General features: G+C 63.4%; 2 protein-coding genes across 10 annotated transcripts in view; one reads left to right on the top strand and one right to left on the bottom strand.

The window, feature by feature from the left end:
• Window positions 1-59: 59 nt before the first annotated feature.
• IKBKG (inhibitor of nuclear factor kappa B kinase regulatory subunit gamma) lies at window positions 60-14,336 on the top strand. Of its 9 annotated transcripts, XM_085563778.1 has the most exons (13): window positions 60-307; window positions 2,150-2,631; window positions 3,188-3,255; window positions 4,049-4,093; window positions 4,892-4,994; window positions 6,433-6,542; window positions 8,230-8,370; window positions 9,049-9,145; window positions 10,150-10,278; window positions 12,296-12,420; window positions 13,450-13,508; window positions 13,596-13,757; window positions 13,802-14,336. In XM_085563778.1, the coding sequence occupies exons 1-12, from the start codon at window positions 193-195 to the stop codon at window positions 13,712-13,714; spliced, it is 1,593 nt and encodes a 530-aa protein (XP_085419904.1). In that variant the 5' UTR covers window positions 60-192; the 3' UTR covers window positions 13,715-13,757; window positions 13,802-14,336. The 9 variants fall into 9 exon arrangements, with proteins under 9 accessions (XP_085419904.1, XP_085419903.1, XP_085419905.1 ...); XM_085563777.1 differs by having other exon boundaries at window positions 68-307; window positions 13,596-14,336; XM_085563779.1 differs by having other exon boundaries at window positions 70-307; window positions 6,436-6,542; window positions 13,596-14,336.
• The window catches only part of LOC110483408 (selenide, water dikinase 1), a 9,920-nt gene continuing 7,190 nt past the window's right edge, over window positions 14,326-17,055 (bottom strand). The window contains exon 9 of the mRNA XM_077789761.2: window positions 14,326-15,696. Coding sequence (XP_077645887.2) covers window positions 15,470-15,696 — 227 coding nt within the window. The 3' untranslated portion in view covers window positions 14,326-15,469. The remainder of the gene's footprint in view (window positions 15,697-17,055) is intronic.

Genomic DNA, 17,055 nt, shown 5'->3' with positions numbered 1-17,055 from the left:
TGCTATGGCGCCGCCACGACATCGACCGAGGCGGAAGCGCGGCGGGGCGCGGTGACGTCACGCGCTCTCGGCGGAAGCAGGAAGTGGCGGCGGCGCCGCCGCCGGAGCCTCCGGGATCCCAAAAATCCCCGAATTCGGCCCAAAAAAAAAAAATCCCCGAACTCGGCCCCGAAGCGCGCCCGGGAGCCGCCGATGAGCGGCGGGCGCTGGCGGCGGCCCGCAGAGATGGTGCAGCCGGGGCCCGAGGCGGAGCCGGCGCTGGTGGAGGCGCTGCAGCGGCTGAGGGCGGAGAACCGCGAGCTGAGGGGTGAGAGCCGGGCCGGGCCGGGAGGGACCATGGGTGGCACGGCGGGGGTCCCCAGAGGTGTCCCCGTGTCCCCACTGGGGTGTCCCCAGTGTCCCCCGAGTCCCCTCAGCACCTCCAGGGTCCCCCCCGTCCCCAGGGTCCCCCCGATGTCCCCCCAATGTCCCAATGTCCCCAGTCCCCAATGTCCCCCGATGTCCCCTCAGCACCTCCAGTGTCCCCCCAATGTCCCCCCAACATCCCAATGTCCCCTCAGCACCTCCAATGTTCCCCCCGTCCCCAATGTCCCCGATGCCCTCAGCACCTTAAATGTCCCCTCCAGTGTCCCCAGTCCCCAATGTCCCAAATGTCCCCCCAATGTCCCCAATGTCCTCAGTCCCCCCAGTGTCCCCAATGCCCTCATCACCTCCAATGTCCCCCCCATTTCCCCAGTGTCCCCAATCCCCAGTCCCCCCAGTGTCCCCAGTCCCCAATGTCCCCCCAACATCCCAATATAAAAAGTGTCCCCAATCCCCCCAATGTTGCCAGTTCCTCTTGATGTCCCCAGTCCCCAATGTCCCAAATATGCCCCCAGCATCCCAGTGTCCCCAGTCCCCCCAGTGTCCCCAGTGTCCCTAGTGCCCCCAGTGTCCCCAGTCCCCAATGTCCCTCATGCCCCCAATGTCCCCAGTGTAACTGCTGTCCCCGCTGCTGTCCCCAGGAGCCCTGTGTCTCTGCTGTCCCTGTGTGTCACTGTGTCCCTGTGTGTCACTGCTGTCCCTGTCCCTGTCCCCAGGTGCCCTGTGTCACTGTCCCTGTCCCCAGGAGCCCTGTGTCTCTGCTGTCCCTGTGTGTCTCTGCTGTCCCTGTGTGTCACTGCTGTCCCTGTCACTGTCCCCAGGTGCCCTGTGTTACTGTCCCTGTGTCACTGTCCCTGTGTCACTGTCCCTGTCCCCAGGAGCCCTGTGTCCCTGTGTCACTGTCGCTGTCCCTGTCCCCAGGAGCCCTGTGTCACTGTCCCTGTCCCCAGGTGCCCTGTGTCACTGTCCCTGTGTCACTGTCCCTGTCCCCAGGTGCCCTGTGTCAATGTCCCTGTCCCCAGGTGCCCTGTGTCACTGCTGTCCCTGTGTCACTGTCCCTGTCCCCAGGTGCCCTGTGTCACTGTGTCCCTGTGTCACTGCTGTCCCTGTCACTGTCCCCAGGTGCCCTGTGTCCCTGTCCCTGTCCCCAGGTGCCCTGTGTCACTGTCCCTGTGTCACTGCTGTCCCTGTCACTGTCCCCAGGTGCCCTGTGTCACTGTCCCTGTCCCCAGGAGCCCTGTGTCTCTGCTGTCCCTGTGTGTCACTGTGTCCCTGTGTGTCACTGCTGTCCCTGTCCCTGTCCCCAGGTGCCCTGTGTCACTGCTGTCCCTGTGTCACTGTCCCTGTGTCCCTGTCCCCAGGTGCCCTGTGTTACTGTCCCTGTGTCACTGTCCCTGTGTCACTGTCCCTGTGTCACTGCTGTCCCTGTGTCACTGTCCCTGTCCCCAGGTGCCCTGTGTCTCTGCTGTCCCTGTGTGTCACTGTGTCCCTGTGTGTCACTGCTGTCCCTGTCCCTGTCCCCAGGTGCCCTGTGTCACTGCTGTCCCTGTGTCACTGTCCCTGTGTCCCTGTCCCCAGGTGCCCTGTGTTACTGTCCCTGTGTCACTGTCCCTGTGTCACTGTCCCTGTGTCACTGCTGTCCCTGTGTCACTGTCCCTGTCCCCAGGTGCCCTGTGTCACTGCTGTCCCTGTGTCACTGTCCCTGTGTCACTGTCCCTGTGTCACTGTCCCTGTCCCCAGGTGCCCTGTGTTACTGCTGTCCCTGTGTCACTGTCCCTGTCCCCAGGTGCCCTGTGTCACTGCACGCAGTCGCTGCGGCAGCGCCTGGAGGAGCTGCGGAAGCTGCAGCAGCAGCGCCGGGGCGAGCGGGAGCTGCTCTGGGGACGTTGGGGACAGGCCCGCGAGCTGGTGCTGCACCTGCGGGGACAGCGCGGGGACACCCCCGGGGACAGCCCTGAGGACACCCCCGACACCCCCGGGGACGGCAGGGACACCCCCAGGGACGTCGGGGACACCCCCGGGGACGTCGGGGACACCCCCGGGGACGTGGGGGACACCGCCGGGGACACCGCTGGAGGCATCAGGGACACCAAGGACACCCCTGGGGACACCAAGGACACCCCCGGGGACATCAGGGACACCCCCGGGGACATCAGGGACATCCTCACGGACACCAAGGACACCGCTGGGGACATCAGGGACACCCTCAGGGACACTCTCAGGGATCCTGGGGACATCTGCAGGAGCAGCCCTGACGCCAGCACTGAGGTGTGTGTGTCCCCCTCCTCGTGTCCCCTTCCTGTGTCCCCTCCCCGTGTCCCCTCGCTGGCCCCCCAGCTCCTGTGGGGTGCCCCTGATGTCCCCAATGTCCCCCTGATGTCCCCAGTGTCCCCCTGGGGTGCCCCCACTGTCCCCCTGATGTCCTCAGTGTCCACTTGATGTCCCCAGTGTCTCCCAGGGTCCCCCTGGTGTCCCCCTGGGGTGCCCCCAATGTCCCCCTGGGGTGCCCCAAATGTCCCTTTGATGTCCCCAGTGACCTCCGGAAGTCCCCTTGATGTCCCCAATGTCCCCTTGGGGTGCCCCCAGTGTCCCCCTGATGACCCCAGTGTCCCCCTGACGTCCCCTTGATGTCCCAAATGTCCCCCTGACATCCCCAATGTCCCCCTGATGTCCTCAGTGTCCCCCTAGGGAGCCCCCAATGTCCCCCTGGGGAGCCCCCAGTGTCCCTCTGATGTCCCCAGTGTCCCTCTGATGTCCCCAAAGTCCCCCTGATGTCCCCAATGTCCCCCCAATGTCCCCCTGACGTCCCCCAATGTCCCCACAGCCCCCCGAGGCGCCCCCCCGCTCGGTGTCCCCCCCCTTCGAGGATGTCCCCGCTGTCCCGGAGCCCAGGTGAGGACCTGTCCCCTGTCCCCTGTCCCCTGTCCCTGTCCCCTGTCCCTGTCCATGTCCCTGTCCCCTGTCCCTGTCCCTGTCCCCTGTCCCTGTCCCCTGTCCCTGTCCATGTCCCTGTCCCCTGTCCCCTGTCCCTGTCCCCTGTCCCTGTCCCCTGTCCCCTGTCCCTGTCCCTCTCCCCTGTCCCTGTCCCTGTCCCTGTCCCTGTCCCCCGTCCCCTGTCCCTGTCCCCTGTCCCCTGTCCCTGTCCCCTGTCCCTGTCCCTGTCCCCTGTTCCTCTCCCCTGTCCCTGTCCCTGTCCCCCGTCCCCTGTCCCTGTCCCCTGTCCCCTGTCCCCTGTCCCTGTCCCCTGTCCCCTGTCCCTGTCCCCTGTCCCCTGTCCCCTGTCCCTGTCCCCTGTCCCTGTCCCCTGTCCCCTGTCCCTGTCCCCTGTCCCTGTCCCCTGTCCCTGTCCCTGTCCCCTGTCCCTGTCCCTGTCCCCTGTCCCTGTCCCCTGTCCCTGTCCCTGTCCCTGTCCCCTGTCCCTGTCCCTGTCCCCTGTCCCTGTCCCTGTCCCTGTCCCCTGTCCCTGTCCCCTGTCCCTCTCCCCTATCTCCTGTCCCTGTCCCTGTCCCTGTCCCCTGTCCCTGTCCCTGTCCCCTGTCCCTGTCCCCTGTCCCCTGTCCCTGTCCCCTGTCCCCTGTCCCCTGTCCCTGTCCCTGTCCCCTGTCCCTGTCCCTGTCCCTGTCCCTGCCCCTTGGGGACACCCCGATGTCCCCAACCCCTCCTGACCCCTCCCGTGTCCCCCCAGCTCCGAGGAGCAGCTGAGGCAGCGCCTGGCCGAGGCTGAGGCTGAGTGAGTCAGGGACACGGGGGACACTGGGGACACGGGGGACACTGGGGACACTGGGGACAGTCTGGGGACACTGGGGACACTGGGGACAGTCTGGGGACAGTCTGGGGACACTGGGGACACGGGGGACACTGGGGACAGTCTGGGGACACTGGGGACATGGGGGACAGTCTGGGGACACTTGGGGACAGTCTGGGGACAGTTTGGGGACAGTCTGGGAACACTGGGGACACTTGGGGACACTGGGGGACACTTGGGGACAGTCTGGGGACACCTGGGGACAGTCTGGGGGCACTTGGGGACAGTCTGGGGACAGTCTGGGGACACTGGGGGGCTCTTGGGGACAGTCTGGGGACACGAGGGGACAATCTGGGGACACTTGGGGGCACCAGGGGACACCTGGGGACAGTCTGGGGATAGTTGGTGACATCTGTAGACATTTGGGGACAGGCTGGTAGCACCTGGCAGGGTTTGGTGACATTTGGGGACAGGCTGGTGTCACTGCGCACCTGCGTGGGCAGGGTTTGGTGATGTTTGGTGACATTTGGTGACACTTGGTGACATTGGTGACAGGCTGGTGGCCCTGGGCAGGGTTTGGTGACGTTTGGTGACATTGGGGACAGGCTGGTGGCCCTGGGCAGGGTTTGGTGACATTGGTGACATTTGGGACAGGCTGGTGGCCCTGGGCAGGGTTTGGTGATGTTTGGTGACATTGGTGACATTGGGGACAGGCTGGTGGCCCTGGGCAGGGTTTGGTGATGTTTGGTGACACTTGGGGACATTTGGTGACATTGGGGACAGGCTGGTGGCCCTGCGTGCCCGCGTGGCCGTGGCCGAGCTCCGGGCTCAGGACGTTTCCCGCGCGGCCGAGCTGCAGCTGCAGAGCCTGAGGAGACAGCTGGAGGTACCGGGGACATGGGGACATGGGGACACCTGGGGACACCTGGGGACATGGGGACATGGGGACATGGGGACACTTGGGGACACCTGGGGACAGCCCTGGGGACATTTGGGGACATCTGGGGACATTTGGGGACATCTGGGGACAACCCTGGGGACATTTGGGGACATCTGGGGACATTTGGGGACATCTGGGGACACCTGGGGACATGGGGACAGCCCTGGGGACACCTGAGGACACCTGGGGACAGCTGGGGACATTTGGGGACACTCGGGGACACCTGGGGACACCTGGGGACACCAGGGGCTCCGTGGGGACATGGGGACACCTGGGGACAGCCCTGGGGACACCTGGGGACATTTGGGGACAGCCCTGAGGACAGCCCTGGGGACATGGGGACACCTGGGGACACCTGGGGACACCTGGGGACATCTGGGGACATGGGGACACCTGTGGACATGGGGAGAGCCCTGGGGACACCTGGGGACAGCTGGGGACATTTGGGGACACCTGGGGACAGCCCTGGGGACACCTGAGGACACCTGGGGACAGCTGGGGACATTTGGGGACACCTGGGGACAGCCCTGGGGACACCTGGGAACATGGGGACACTTGGGGACACCTGAGGACACCTGGGGACAGCTGGGGACATTTGGGGACACCTGGGGACAGCCCTGGGGACACCTGGGGACAGCTGGGGACATTTGGGGACACCTGGGGACATTTGGGGACACTCGGGGACACCTGGGGACACTAGGGACTGCCGTGGGGACACCTGGGGACAGCTCTGGGGACACCAGGGGCTCCGTGGGGACATGGGGACACCTGGGACATCTGGGGACACTGGCCACACCTGGGGATAGCTGGGGACACGCAGAGGGTGGCAGTGTCCCCGTCCCTGTCCCAGCACAGTGACAGTGTCCCCAGCACGGTGGCAGTGTCCCCATCGCTGTCCCTATCAGGGTGGCAGTGTCCCCCTCCCCACAGGGTGACAGTGTCCCCGTCAGGGTGACAGTGTCCCCGTCCCTGTCCCCATCAGGGTGACAGTGTCCCCAGCAGGGTGACAGTGTCTCCATCAGGGTGACAGTGTCCCCGTGCTGTCCCCAGCAGGGTGGCAGTGTCCCAGCAGGGTGACAGTGTCCCCGTGCTGTCCCCAGCAGGGTGACAGTGTCCCCGTCAGGGTGGCAGTGTCCCCATCAGGGTGGCAGTGTCCCCGTCAGGGTGACAGTGTCCCCGTGCTGTCCCCAGCAGGGTGGCAGTGTCCCCAGCAGGGTGACAGTGTCCCCGTCAGGGTGACAGTGTCCCTGTCAGGGTGGCAGTGTCCCCGTGCTGTCCCCGTCAGGGTGACAGTGTCCCCAGCAGGGTGGCAGTGTCCCCGTCAGGGTGACAGTGTCCCCGTGCTGTCCCCGTCAGGGTGACAGTGTCCCCGTGCTGTCCCCAGCAGGACAAGGCCCAGGTCCAGGCTCAGGTGACGTCTCTGCTGGGGGAGCTCCGGGAGAGCCAAAATCGCCTCGAGAGGAGCCGGGCGGAGAGAGAGCACCTGGAGCGCAGGTGGGACATGGGGACATGGGGACATGGGGACACCTGGGGGCACCTGGGGACATGGGGACACCTGGGGGCACCTGGGGACATGGGGACATGGGGACACCTGGAGCGCAGGTGGGACATGGGGACATGGGACATGGGGACACCTGGGGACATGGGGACATGGGGACACCTGGGGGCACCTGGGGACATGGGGACATGGGGACATGGGGACATGGGGACATCTGGGGACACCTGGAGCACAGGTGGGACATGGGGACATGGGGACATGGGGACATGGGGACATGGGGACACCTGGGGGCACCTGGGGACATGGGGACATGGGGACATGGGGACACCTGGGGACACCTGGAGCACAGGTGGGGACAATTGGGGACAATGGGGACACCTGGGGGGACACAGGGACACCTGGGAGGTCCTGGGGACACCTGGGGGGACATGGGGACAGGGACATGGGGACACCTGGGGGGACACGAGGGGTGGTCGGGGTTGGGGACTGTCCCCAAGGGGAGGTGACACTGCAGTAGGGCCGGTGACACCTGCACAGGTGACACCGGGTGACACCGGGGTGTCCCAGGGCTCAGTGGGCGCTGAGTGGTGCCACCACCTCTGGGAGGTGACACCGGGGTGACACCTGCGCAGGGGACACCGGGTGACACCAGGTGACACCCAGAGCCCAAGGGGATGTCAGGCAGTGCCACCACTTTGAGGAGGTGACACTGACACAGGGTGACGCCGAGTGACAGCAGGGTGACAACGGGGTGACAGTGGGTGACAGTGGGTGACAATGGGGTGTCACAGGGCCCGCGGTGACGCCGAGCGCTGCCAGCAGCTGGAGGAGGTGGCCCAGGGTGACAGTGGGTGACAATGGGTGACAGGGGTGACACAGGGTGACAGTGGGTGACAGTGGGTGACAATGGGTGACAGTGGGTGACAGTGGGTGGCACAGGGTGACAGTGGGTGACAGTGGGTGACAGTGGGTGACACAGGGTGACAGTGGGTGACAATGGGTGACAGTGGGTGACAGTGGGTGACAGCGGGTGACAGCGGGTGTCCCTGGGGTGTCGCAGGGCCCGCGGTGACGCCGAGCGCTGCCAGCAGCTGGAGGAGGTGGCCCAGGGTGACAGTGGGTGACACAGGGTGACAGTGGGTGACACAGGGTGACACAGGGTGTCCCGGGTGTCGCAGGGCCCGCGGTGACGCCGAGCGCTGCCAGCAGCTGGAGGAGGTGGCCCAGGGTGACAGTGGGTGACAATGGGTGACAGGGGTGACACAGGGTGACAGTGGGTGACAGTGGGTGACAATGGGTGACAGTGGGTGACAGTGGGTGGCACAGGGTGACAGTGGGTGACAGTGGGTGACAGTGGGTGACACAGGGTGACAGTGGGTGACAATGGGTGACAGTGGGTGACAGTGGGTGACAGCGGGTGACAGCGGGTGTCCCTGGGGTGTCGCAGGGCCCGCGGTGACGCCGAGCGCTGCCAGCAGCTGGAGGAGGTGGCCCAGGGTGACAGTGGGTGACACAGGGTGACAGTGGGTGACACAGGGTGACACAGGGTGTCCCGGGTGTCGCAGGGCCCGCGGTGACGCCGAGCGCTGCCAGCAGCTGGAGGAGGTGGCCCAGGGTGACAGTGGGTGACACAGGGTGACAGTGGGTGACACAGGGTGACACAGGGTGTCCCGGGTGTCGCAGGGCCCGCGGTGACGCCGAGCGCTGCCAGCAGCTGGAGGAGGTGGCCCAGGGCCACCAGGTGCAGCTGGACCAGCTGCGGCTCCAGGTGACCAACCTGGAAACCGCCCTGAGGGTGGAGCGGCACGGGGCCACCGAGGAGAAGTGAGTGACACCGGGGACACGGGTGGCACCTGGGGACACCCGCTGGCCCCACGGCCCCAGTGGTCCCAATCCATGGCCCCAGTCAATGTCCCCAATGTCCCCGATGTCCCCCCAGTGTCCCCAATGTCCTCAATGTCCCCAATCAATGTCCCTGATGTCCCCAGTCAATGTCCCCAATGTCCCCAATCCCCCAGTGTCCCCAGTGTCCCCGATATCCCCGATGTCCCTGATGTCCCCAGTGTCCCCAATGTCCCCAATTCCCCAGTGTCCCCAGTGTCCCCGATATCCCCAATGTCCCTGATGTCCCCAGTGTCCCCATTGTCCCCAATGTCCCTGACCGATGTCCCCGATATCCCCAGTGTCCCCAACCAATGTCCCCAGTGTCCCCAATGTCCCCAACGTCCCCAAGTCCCTCAATGTCCCCAATATCTCCTGGCTGTCCCCAACGTCCCCAGTGTCCCCAATGTCCCCGTGTCCCCAGTGTCCCCAGCCAATGTCCCCAATGTCCCCGATGTCCCCGATGTCCCCAATGTCCCCAATCAATGTCCCCAGTCAATGTCTCCAATCAATGTCCCAATGTCCCCAATGTCCCCAATGTCCCCAATATCTCCTGGCTGTCCCCAGTGTCCCAGTGTCCCCAATGTCCCGATGTCCCCACCGATGTCCCCGTGTCCCCAGGAGGAAGCTGGTGCAGCTGCAGGCCGCCTACCATCACCTGTTCCAGGAGTACGACGCCCACATCAAGGCCAGCCTGGAGGGGGACAAACGGAGCCAGGTGAGGGACAGGGGACAGCAGGGGACAGCAGGGGACAGCAGGGGACAGCAGGGGACACCCGGGGACAGCAGGGGACACCGGGGGACACCGGGGACACCGGGGACACCCGGGGACATGGAGGGTCACGTCCCTCCCCTGGGACAGCCCCTTGTCCCCTGTTTCATTATGTCCCTGTGGCTCCTTGGGGACACCTGGGGTGTCCCTTGGGGTCACCTGGGATGTCCCTTGGGGTCACCTGGGATGTCCCCGTGGCCCTCAGGTGAGTCCCCAAGTGACAGTGCCACCCCCCAGGTGTCACTGTGGTGCCCCAGGTGACACAGGAGGGGAGGGCTGGGGGTGGCACAGGTGACACAGGTCATCTCTCAGGTGTCACAGGAGATCTTTCAGGTGGCACAGATGACCCCCAGGTGTCACAAGGTGACCCCTTAGGTGTCCCAGGAGACCTCTCAGGTGGCACAGCTGACCCACAGGTGGCACAGGTGACCCACAAGTGATTCAGAGGTGTTCCAGGTGACCCCTCAGGTGTCACAGGAGATCTCTCACGTGGCATAGGTGGCCCCCAGGTGTCCCAGGTGACCTCCAGGTGGCCCCCAGGTGTCCCAGGTGTCCCTGTCCCACAGATGACACAGGAGCAGCTCCATGCGGCCGAGGCAGCGCTGGGGGGTGACAGGGGGTGTCCCAGGTGATCTCTCAGGTGTCCCAGGTGGTGTCCCAGGTGGTGTCCCAGGTGACACAGGTGTCCCAGGTGATCTCTCAGGTGTCCCAGGTGATCTCTCAGGTGTCCCAGGTGATGTCCCCAGGTGATGTCCCTGTCCCCAGGTGGCCCAGGAGCAGCTCCGCGCGGCCGAGGCGGCGCTGGGGGTGACAGGGGGTGACCCAGGTGTCCCAGGTGATCTCTCAGGTGTCCCAGGTGTTCTCTCAGGTGTCCCAGGTGTCCCAGGTGTCCCAGGTGATGTCCCAGGTGGTGTCCCAGGTGGTGTCCCAGGTGATGTCCCTGTCCCCAGGTGGCCCAGGAGCAGCTCCGCGCGGCCGAGGCGGCGCTGGCTCTCAAGCAGGAGCTCATCGACCGCCTCAAGGCCGAGGCCGAGCACCAGCGGGCGGCCCTGGAGACCATCCCCGTGCTGCAGGCCCAGGTGGGGCTGGGGGATTTGGGGGGTCCCGAGACCCCCGAACACCCCAAATCCCCCCTGACCCCCCAAACCTCCCCAGAGACCCCCAAACCTCCCCTGATCCCCCCAAATCTCACCTGGACCCCCCCAAATCCCCCCTGACCCCCCCAAACCTCCCCCAACCCCCCCAGAGACCCCCGAACCCCCCAAATATCCCCCGACCCCCCCAAACCTCCCCAGAGACCCCCAAACCTCCCCTGATCCCCCCAAACCTCCCCCGACCCCCCCAGAGACCCCCGAACACCCCAAATATCCCCCGACCCCCCCAAACCTCCCCTGACCCCCCCAAACCTCCCCCGACCCCCCAAAACCAGGGGAAGGTCCTCAAGGGGGGGCTGGGGGGATTTGGGGGTCCCCAGAGAGGTTTGAGGGGTCCTGGGGACAGGCCTGGATTTTGGGGTGTCCCAGGCTGGATTTTGGGGTTCCCTGGTTGATTTTGGGGTTCCCCAGTTGGGTTTTGGGGTTCCCTGGTTGATTTTGGGGTTCCCCAGTTGGGTTTTGGGGTTCCCTGGTTGATTTTTGGGGTTCCTGTTTGGATTTTGGGGTTCCTGGTTGGATTTTGGGGTTCCCTGGTTGATTTTGGGGTTACTGGTTGGATTTGGGGGTTCCCTGGTTGGATTTTGGGGTTCCCTGGTTGGGTTTCGGGTTTCCTGGCCGGATTTTGGTTTTCCCCGTCTGATTTCAGGTTCCCTGTTGGATTTTGGGTTCCCTGCCTGATTTTGGGGTTCCTGGCTGATTTTGGGGTTCCACAGCTGGGTTTTGGGGTTCCCGGCCGATTTCGGGGTTCCCTGTTGGATTTTGGGTTCCCTGTTGGATTTCGGGGTTCCCTGTTGGATTTCGGGTTCCCTGGTTGGATTTTGGGTTCCCTGTTGGATTTGGGTTTTCCCCGTCTGATTTCGGGTTCCCTGTTGGATTTGGGGGTTCCCTGGTTGGATTTTGGGTTCCCTGTTGGATTTCGGGTTCCCCGCCTGATTTGGGGGTTCCCTGTTGGATTTCGGGGTTCCTGTTGGATTTTGGGGTTCCCTGGTTGGGTTTTGGGGTTCCCTGTTGGATTTGGGTTCCCCGCCTGATTTTGGGTTCCCTGTTGGATTTCGGGTTCCCTGTTGGATTTTGGGGTTCCCTGTTGGATTTTGGGTTCCCTGTTGGATTTTGGGTTCCCTGTTGGATTTCGGGTTCCCTGTTGGATTTTGGGGTTCCCTGTTGGATTTCGGGGTTCCCTGTTGGATTTTGGGTTCCCTGTTGGATTTCGGGGTTCCCCGCCTGATTTGGGGTTCCCTGTTGGATTTCGGGTTCCCTGGTTGGATTTTGGGGTTCCCTGTTGGATTTGGGTTCCCTGTTGGATTTCGGGGTTCCCTGTTGGATTTCGGGTTCCCTGTTGGATTTCGGGTTCCCTGGTTGGATTTTGGGGTTCCCTGTTGGATTTCGGGGTTCCCTGTTGGATTTCGGGTTCCCTGTTGGATTTTGGGGTTCCCTGTTGGATTTTGGGTTCCCTGTTGGATTTCGGGTTCCCTGTTGGATTTTGGGGTTCCCTGTTGGATTTCGGGTTCCCTGTTGGATTTTGGGTTCCCTGTTGGATTTCGGGGTTCCCCGCCTGATTTGGGGTTCCCTGTTGGATTTCGGGTTCCCTGGTTGGATTTTGGGGTTCCCTGTTGGATTTGGGTTCCCTGTTGGATTTCGGGGTTCCCTGTTGGATTTCGGGTTCCCCGCCTGATTTGGGGTTCCCGGCCGGTTTCGGGGTTCCCTGTTGGATTTCGGGTTCCCTGGTTGGATTTCGGGGTTCCCTGGTTGGATTTTGGGTTCCCTGGTTGGATTTTGGGGTTCCCTGTTGGATTTGGGTTTTCCCCGTCTGATTTCGGGTTCCCTGTTGGATTTCGGGGTTCCCTGGTTGGATTTCGGGTTCCCTGGTTGGATTTTGGGGTTCCCTGTTGGATTTGGGTTCCCCGCCTGATTTGGGGTTCCCGGCCGGTTTCGGGGCTCCCAGGCCGACATCTACCGGGCGGATTTCGAGGCGGAGCGCGCGGCGCGGGAGCAGCTGCACGGGCAGCGCGAGGCCCTGCAGGAGGAGCTGAAGCAGCTGCGGATGCGGCTGGGCGGGGACGGGGCCCGGTACGGCCTGACCCCCAAACCCCCAGACACCCCGAAACACCCTGAAAATAACCCAAAACACCCTGAAAACAGCCCAAAACACCCCGAAACAGCCCCAAAACACCCCGAAACAGCCCCGAAACACCCTGAAAACACCCCCAAACACCCTGAAAACACCCCGAAACACCCTGAAAATAACCCAAAACCACCCAAAACACCCTGAAAACACCCCGAAACACCCTGAAAACACCCTGAAAATAACCCAAACACCCTGAAAACACCCTGAAAACACCCTGAAAACACCCCAAACACCCTGAAAACACCTCGAAACACCCTGAAAATAACCCAAAACAGCCCCAAAACACCCTGGAAACACCCCGAAACACCCTGAAAACACCCTGAAACAGCCCCAAAACACCCCAAACACCCTGAAAACACCCCAAAACAGCCCCAAAACACCCTGGAAACACCCTGATACACCCTGAAAACACCCTGAAACAGCCCCAAAACACCCTGGAAACACCCCGAAACACCCTGAAAACACCCTGAAAACACCCTGAAACAGCCCCCAAACCCCCCAAAATACCCCAAAACAGCCCAAAAATAACCCAAGACCACCCAGAACACCCCCAAAACAGCCCAAAACAGCCCAAAAACAGCACCAAAACCACCCGAAACACCCCGAAAACAGCCCAAAACAGCCCAAATCCCTGCAAACCCCCTCAAATCCCCCCCAGAATCCCTCAATTCCCCTCAAACTCCTCCCAAATCCCCTCAACCCCCCCAAATCCTCCCAAATCCCCCAAACCCCCTCAAATCTCCCCAAATACCTCTCAGCTCCCCCAAATCCCCCCAATTCCCCCAATCCCCCCAATCCCCCAAATCCCCCAAATCCCCCCAAATCCCCCCCAAACCCCCCAATCCCCCAAATTCCCCCAACCCCCCAAATCCTCCCAAATCCCCCCAAATCCCCCTCAAATCCCCCCCAAATCCCCCCCAACCCCCCAAATCCCCCCAAATCCCCCAACCCCCCAACCCCGCTGCCCCCAGGGCCCGTCTGGAGGAGATGCGGAACCGGCACTCGGAGCCGCCCCCGGCCCCGGCCCCGGGTGAGTACGGGGGGGGGTCCCGGGACCCCCAAACTCCCCCCTGGGGGGAGGGGCAGGGCCTGACCGCCCCCTCCCCCCTCTGGCCAGGTTTTGGGGGGCTCCAGCCGCCCCCTGAGGAGGGGCCCGACCTGTGCTGCCCCAAGTGCCAGTACAAGGCCCCGGACATGGACACGCTGCAGATCCACGTCATGGACTGCATCAAGTGAGGGGGGCCCACAGCCCCCGGCACCCCGAAATCGCCCCCGGGGTGTCCCCGAAAACACCCCTGAGGGTGCCCCAAAAACACCCCCCAGCACCCCAAAAACACCCCCGGGGTGTCCCCAAAAACACCCCCCCGGCACCCCAAAAACACCCCTGAGGGTGCCCCAAAAACACCCCCCAGCACCCCAAAAACACCCACCAAACACCCCCGAGAGTGCCCCAAAATCGCCCCCGGGGTGTCCCCAAAAACACCCCCCAGCACCCCAAAAACACCCCTGAGGGTGTCCCCAAAAACACGCCCGGGGTGTCCCCGAAATCACCCCTGGGGGTGCCCCAAAAACACCCCCAAGAGTGCCCCAAAATCACCCCCCCAGCACCCCAAAAACACTGCTGAGGGTGCCCCCAAAAACACCCCCGGGGTGCCCCAAAATCACCCCCCAGCACCCCAAAAACACCCCCGGGGGCGCCCCAAAATCACCCCGGGGCACCCCAAACCCCCCCAGACCCCCCCGGGGCGCCCCCCCAAACCCCTTGGACATCCCCCATTGTGGGGGTGGGGGGGACCCCCAAACCCCACCCAGGATTTTGGGGCCCTCCCCCTCAATAAACCCCCGAATTTGGCTGAAATCTCCTTTATTGCCCCATTTCTGGGGGTCCCCCAACCCCCCCTCACTGAGGGGGGGTCTCGGCCCCTCCCCCACCCCGCGGGGGGTTTTGGGGGGGGGCGTCACGCGGGGGGATTTTGGGGTGCTGGGGGGGGGGGCTCCACCCGCTGCTCATCGGGCAGAGCCGGGGGGGGAGGGGGGGAAACGATGGGGGAGGGGTCCCCAAAAAATGGGGGGGGGGAATTTTGGGGGACCCTCGTTGTGCAGAGCTGGGTCAGGATTTTGGGGGCGTCCCCTGCAGCGCTGGGGGGGTTGGGCAGAGATTTGGGGGGGTTTGACCGAATTTGGGGGGACTTTGGATTTTTTGGGGGGCAGCTTTGATGGGATTTTTTTTTAGGATTTCTTTTGACTTTTGGGGATTTTGGCCACAGCGAGCCCCGGGGATTTTTGGGGGGGTTTTTTGGGGTCCCCTAGCAGGGGGCTCGGCGTGGCTCTGTCAGGGGGATCTGCCCCAATTTTGGGGTTTTTTTGGGGGTTTCTTTGGGTTGTTTTGGGATCCCCTAGCCGTGGTCTCAGCGTGGCTCTGTCAGGGGGATCTGCCCCAATTTTGGGGGTTTTTTGGTTTTTTTTGGGATCCCCTAGCAGGGGTCTCGGTGTGGCTCTGTCAGGCGGTTCTGCCCCAATTTTGGGGTTTTTTTGGGTTTTTTTGGTGTTTCTTTGGGATCCCCTAGCCGTGGTCTCGGCGTGGCTCTGTCAGGGGGTTCTGCCCCAATTTTGGGATTTTTTTGGGATCCCCTAGCCGTGGTCTCGGCGTGGCTCTGTCGGGCGGTATCTGCCCCAATTTTGGTTTTTTTTTGGGTTTTTTTGGGATCCCCTAGCCGTGGGCTTGGCGTGGCTCTGTCGGGCGGTCCTGCCCTGGTTTTGGGGCTCTCTTTGGGGTCCCTCGTGCGTCTCTTTGGGGTTCCCTTGTGCGTCTCTTTGGGGTCCCTCGTGCGTCTCTTTGGGGTTCCCTTGTGCGTCTCTTTGGGGTTCCCTCGTGCGTCTCTTTGGGGTTCCCTCGTGCGTCTCTTTGGGGTCCCTCGTGCGTCTCTTTGGGGTCCCTCGTGCGTCTCTTTGGGGTCCCTCGTGCGGGAGCTGTCTCGGGGGGTCTCTCCCCTAGCAGGGGCCCCGGGGCGGCTCCGGGGGCGGCTCCCCGGGGCTCTCGGGGGCCCCGCGGGGCGGCACCTCGATCAGCCGGGGTTTGTCGATGACTCGGGCGCCGCGGGGCCCCTTCTCCACCACGCCGACGATCCAGGCCTGCAGGCCCGGCCCGCGGCCCGGCGCCTTCAGCTCGGCGCAGAAACGCGCGGCCTGCGCCCGCGGCAGCACCACCAGCAGCCCCCCTGCGGAGAGAGCGTCGGCACGGGGCGCAGGAACCCCGGAACCACAGGAACCCCGAAACCCCAAAGCACAGGAACCCCGAAATCCCAAACCCCGGAACCACAGGAACCCCCAAACCCCAAACCCCAAAGCACAGGAACCCCCAAACCCCAAACCACAGGAACCCCCAAACCCCAAACCCCGGAACCACAGGAACCCCGAAACCCCAAAGCACAGGAACCCCGAAATCCCAAACCCCCAAACCCCAAAGCACAGGAACCCCAAAATCCCAAACCCCCAAAGCACAGGAACCCCGAAATCCCAAACCCCAAAGCACAGGAACCCCGAAACCCCAAACCCCGGAACCACAGGAACCCCGAAATCCCAACCCCCCAAACCCCCAAAGCACAGGAACCCCGAAACCCCAAACCCCCAAACCCCAAACCACAGGAACCCCAAAATCCCAAACCCCCAAACCACAGGAACCCCGAAACCCCAAACCCCAAACCACAGGAACCCCGAAACCCCAAACCCCCAAACCACAGGAACCCCGAAATCCCAAACCCCAAAGCACAGGAGCCCCGAAATCCCAAACCCTCAAACCTCAGAACCAGGGGAACCCCAAAGCCTGAAACCCCAAACCCCTGGAACATTGGGCACCCCAACCCCCAAAACGACAGGAACCCCAAAACCACAGGAACTCCATACCCCAAAACCCCAAACCCTGAACCCCGGAACCACAGGAACCCCGAAACCCCAAAACCAGGGGAACCCCAAAACCCCGGAACATGGGGCATCCCAAACCCCAAACCCGGACAACCCCAAACCTCAGAACCATTTGGCGCCCCCACCCCCATTTTGGACTCCCCAGCCCCATTTTGGGGGTCCCCACCCTCCTTTTCAGAGTTCCCAACCCCTTTTTGGAGTCCTCCCCCCCCTTTTCAGGCTCCCCACTCCCATTTTTGGGATCCCCAACCCCTTTTCAGAGTCCCCACCCCCATTTTGAGTTCCCCACTCCCACTTGGGCTCCCCACCCCCATTTGGTGCCTCCACCCCCATTTTAGGATCCCAAACCCAATTTAGGGTCCCCACCCTCATTTGGTTCCCCCACCCCCATTGTGAGTTCCCCACCCCCATTTTAGGATCCCTAACCCCATTGAGGGTCCCGGTTGGGGGTCCCAGTTCAGGGTCCTGGTTGGGGGGTCCCGGTTGGGTGTCCCAGTTTGGGGGGGGGTCCCGTTGGGTGTCCCGGTTGTGGTTCCTGGTTGGGTGTCCCAGTTTGGGGGTCCCAGTTTGGGGAGGTCCCGGTTTGGGGGTTCCCAGTTGGGTGTCCCGGTTTGGGGGGGGTCCCGTTGTGGTTCCCGGTTTGGGGGTTCCCAGTT

Source organism: Lonchura striata, chromosome 31, assembly GCF_050655825.1.
Source record: "Lonchura striata isolate lonStrDom1 chromosome 31, ASM5065582v1, whole genome shotgun sequence".
Classification (NCBI taxonomy): domain Eukaryota; kingdom Metazoa; phylum Chordata; class Aves; order Passeriformes; family Estrildidae; genus Lonchura; species Lonchura striata.
This window is presented reverse-complemented; position numbering and strand designations above follow the sequence as displayed.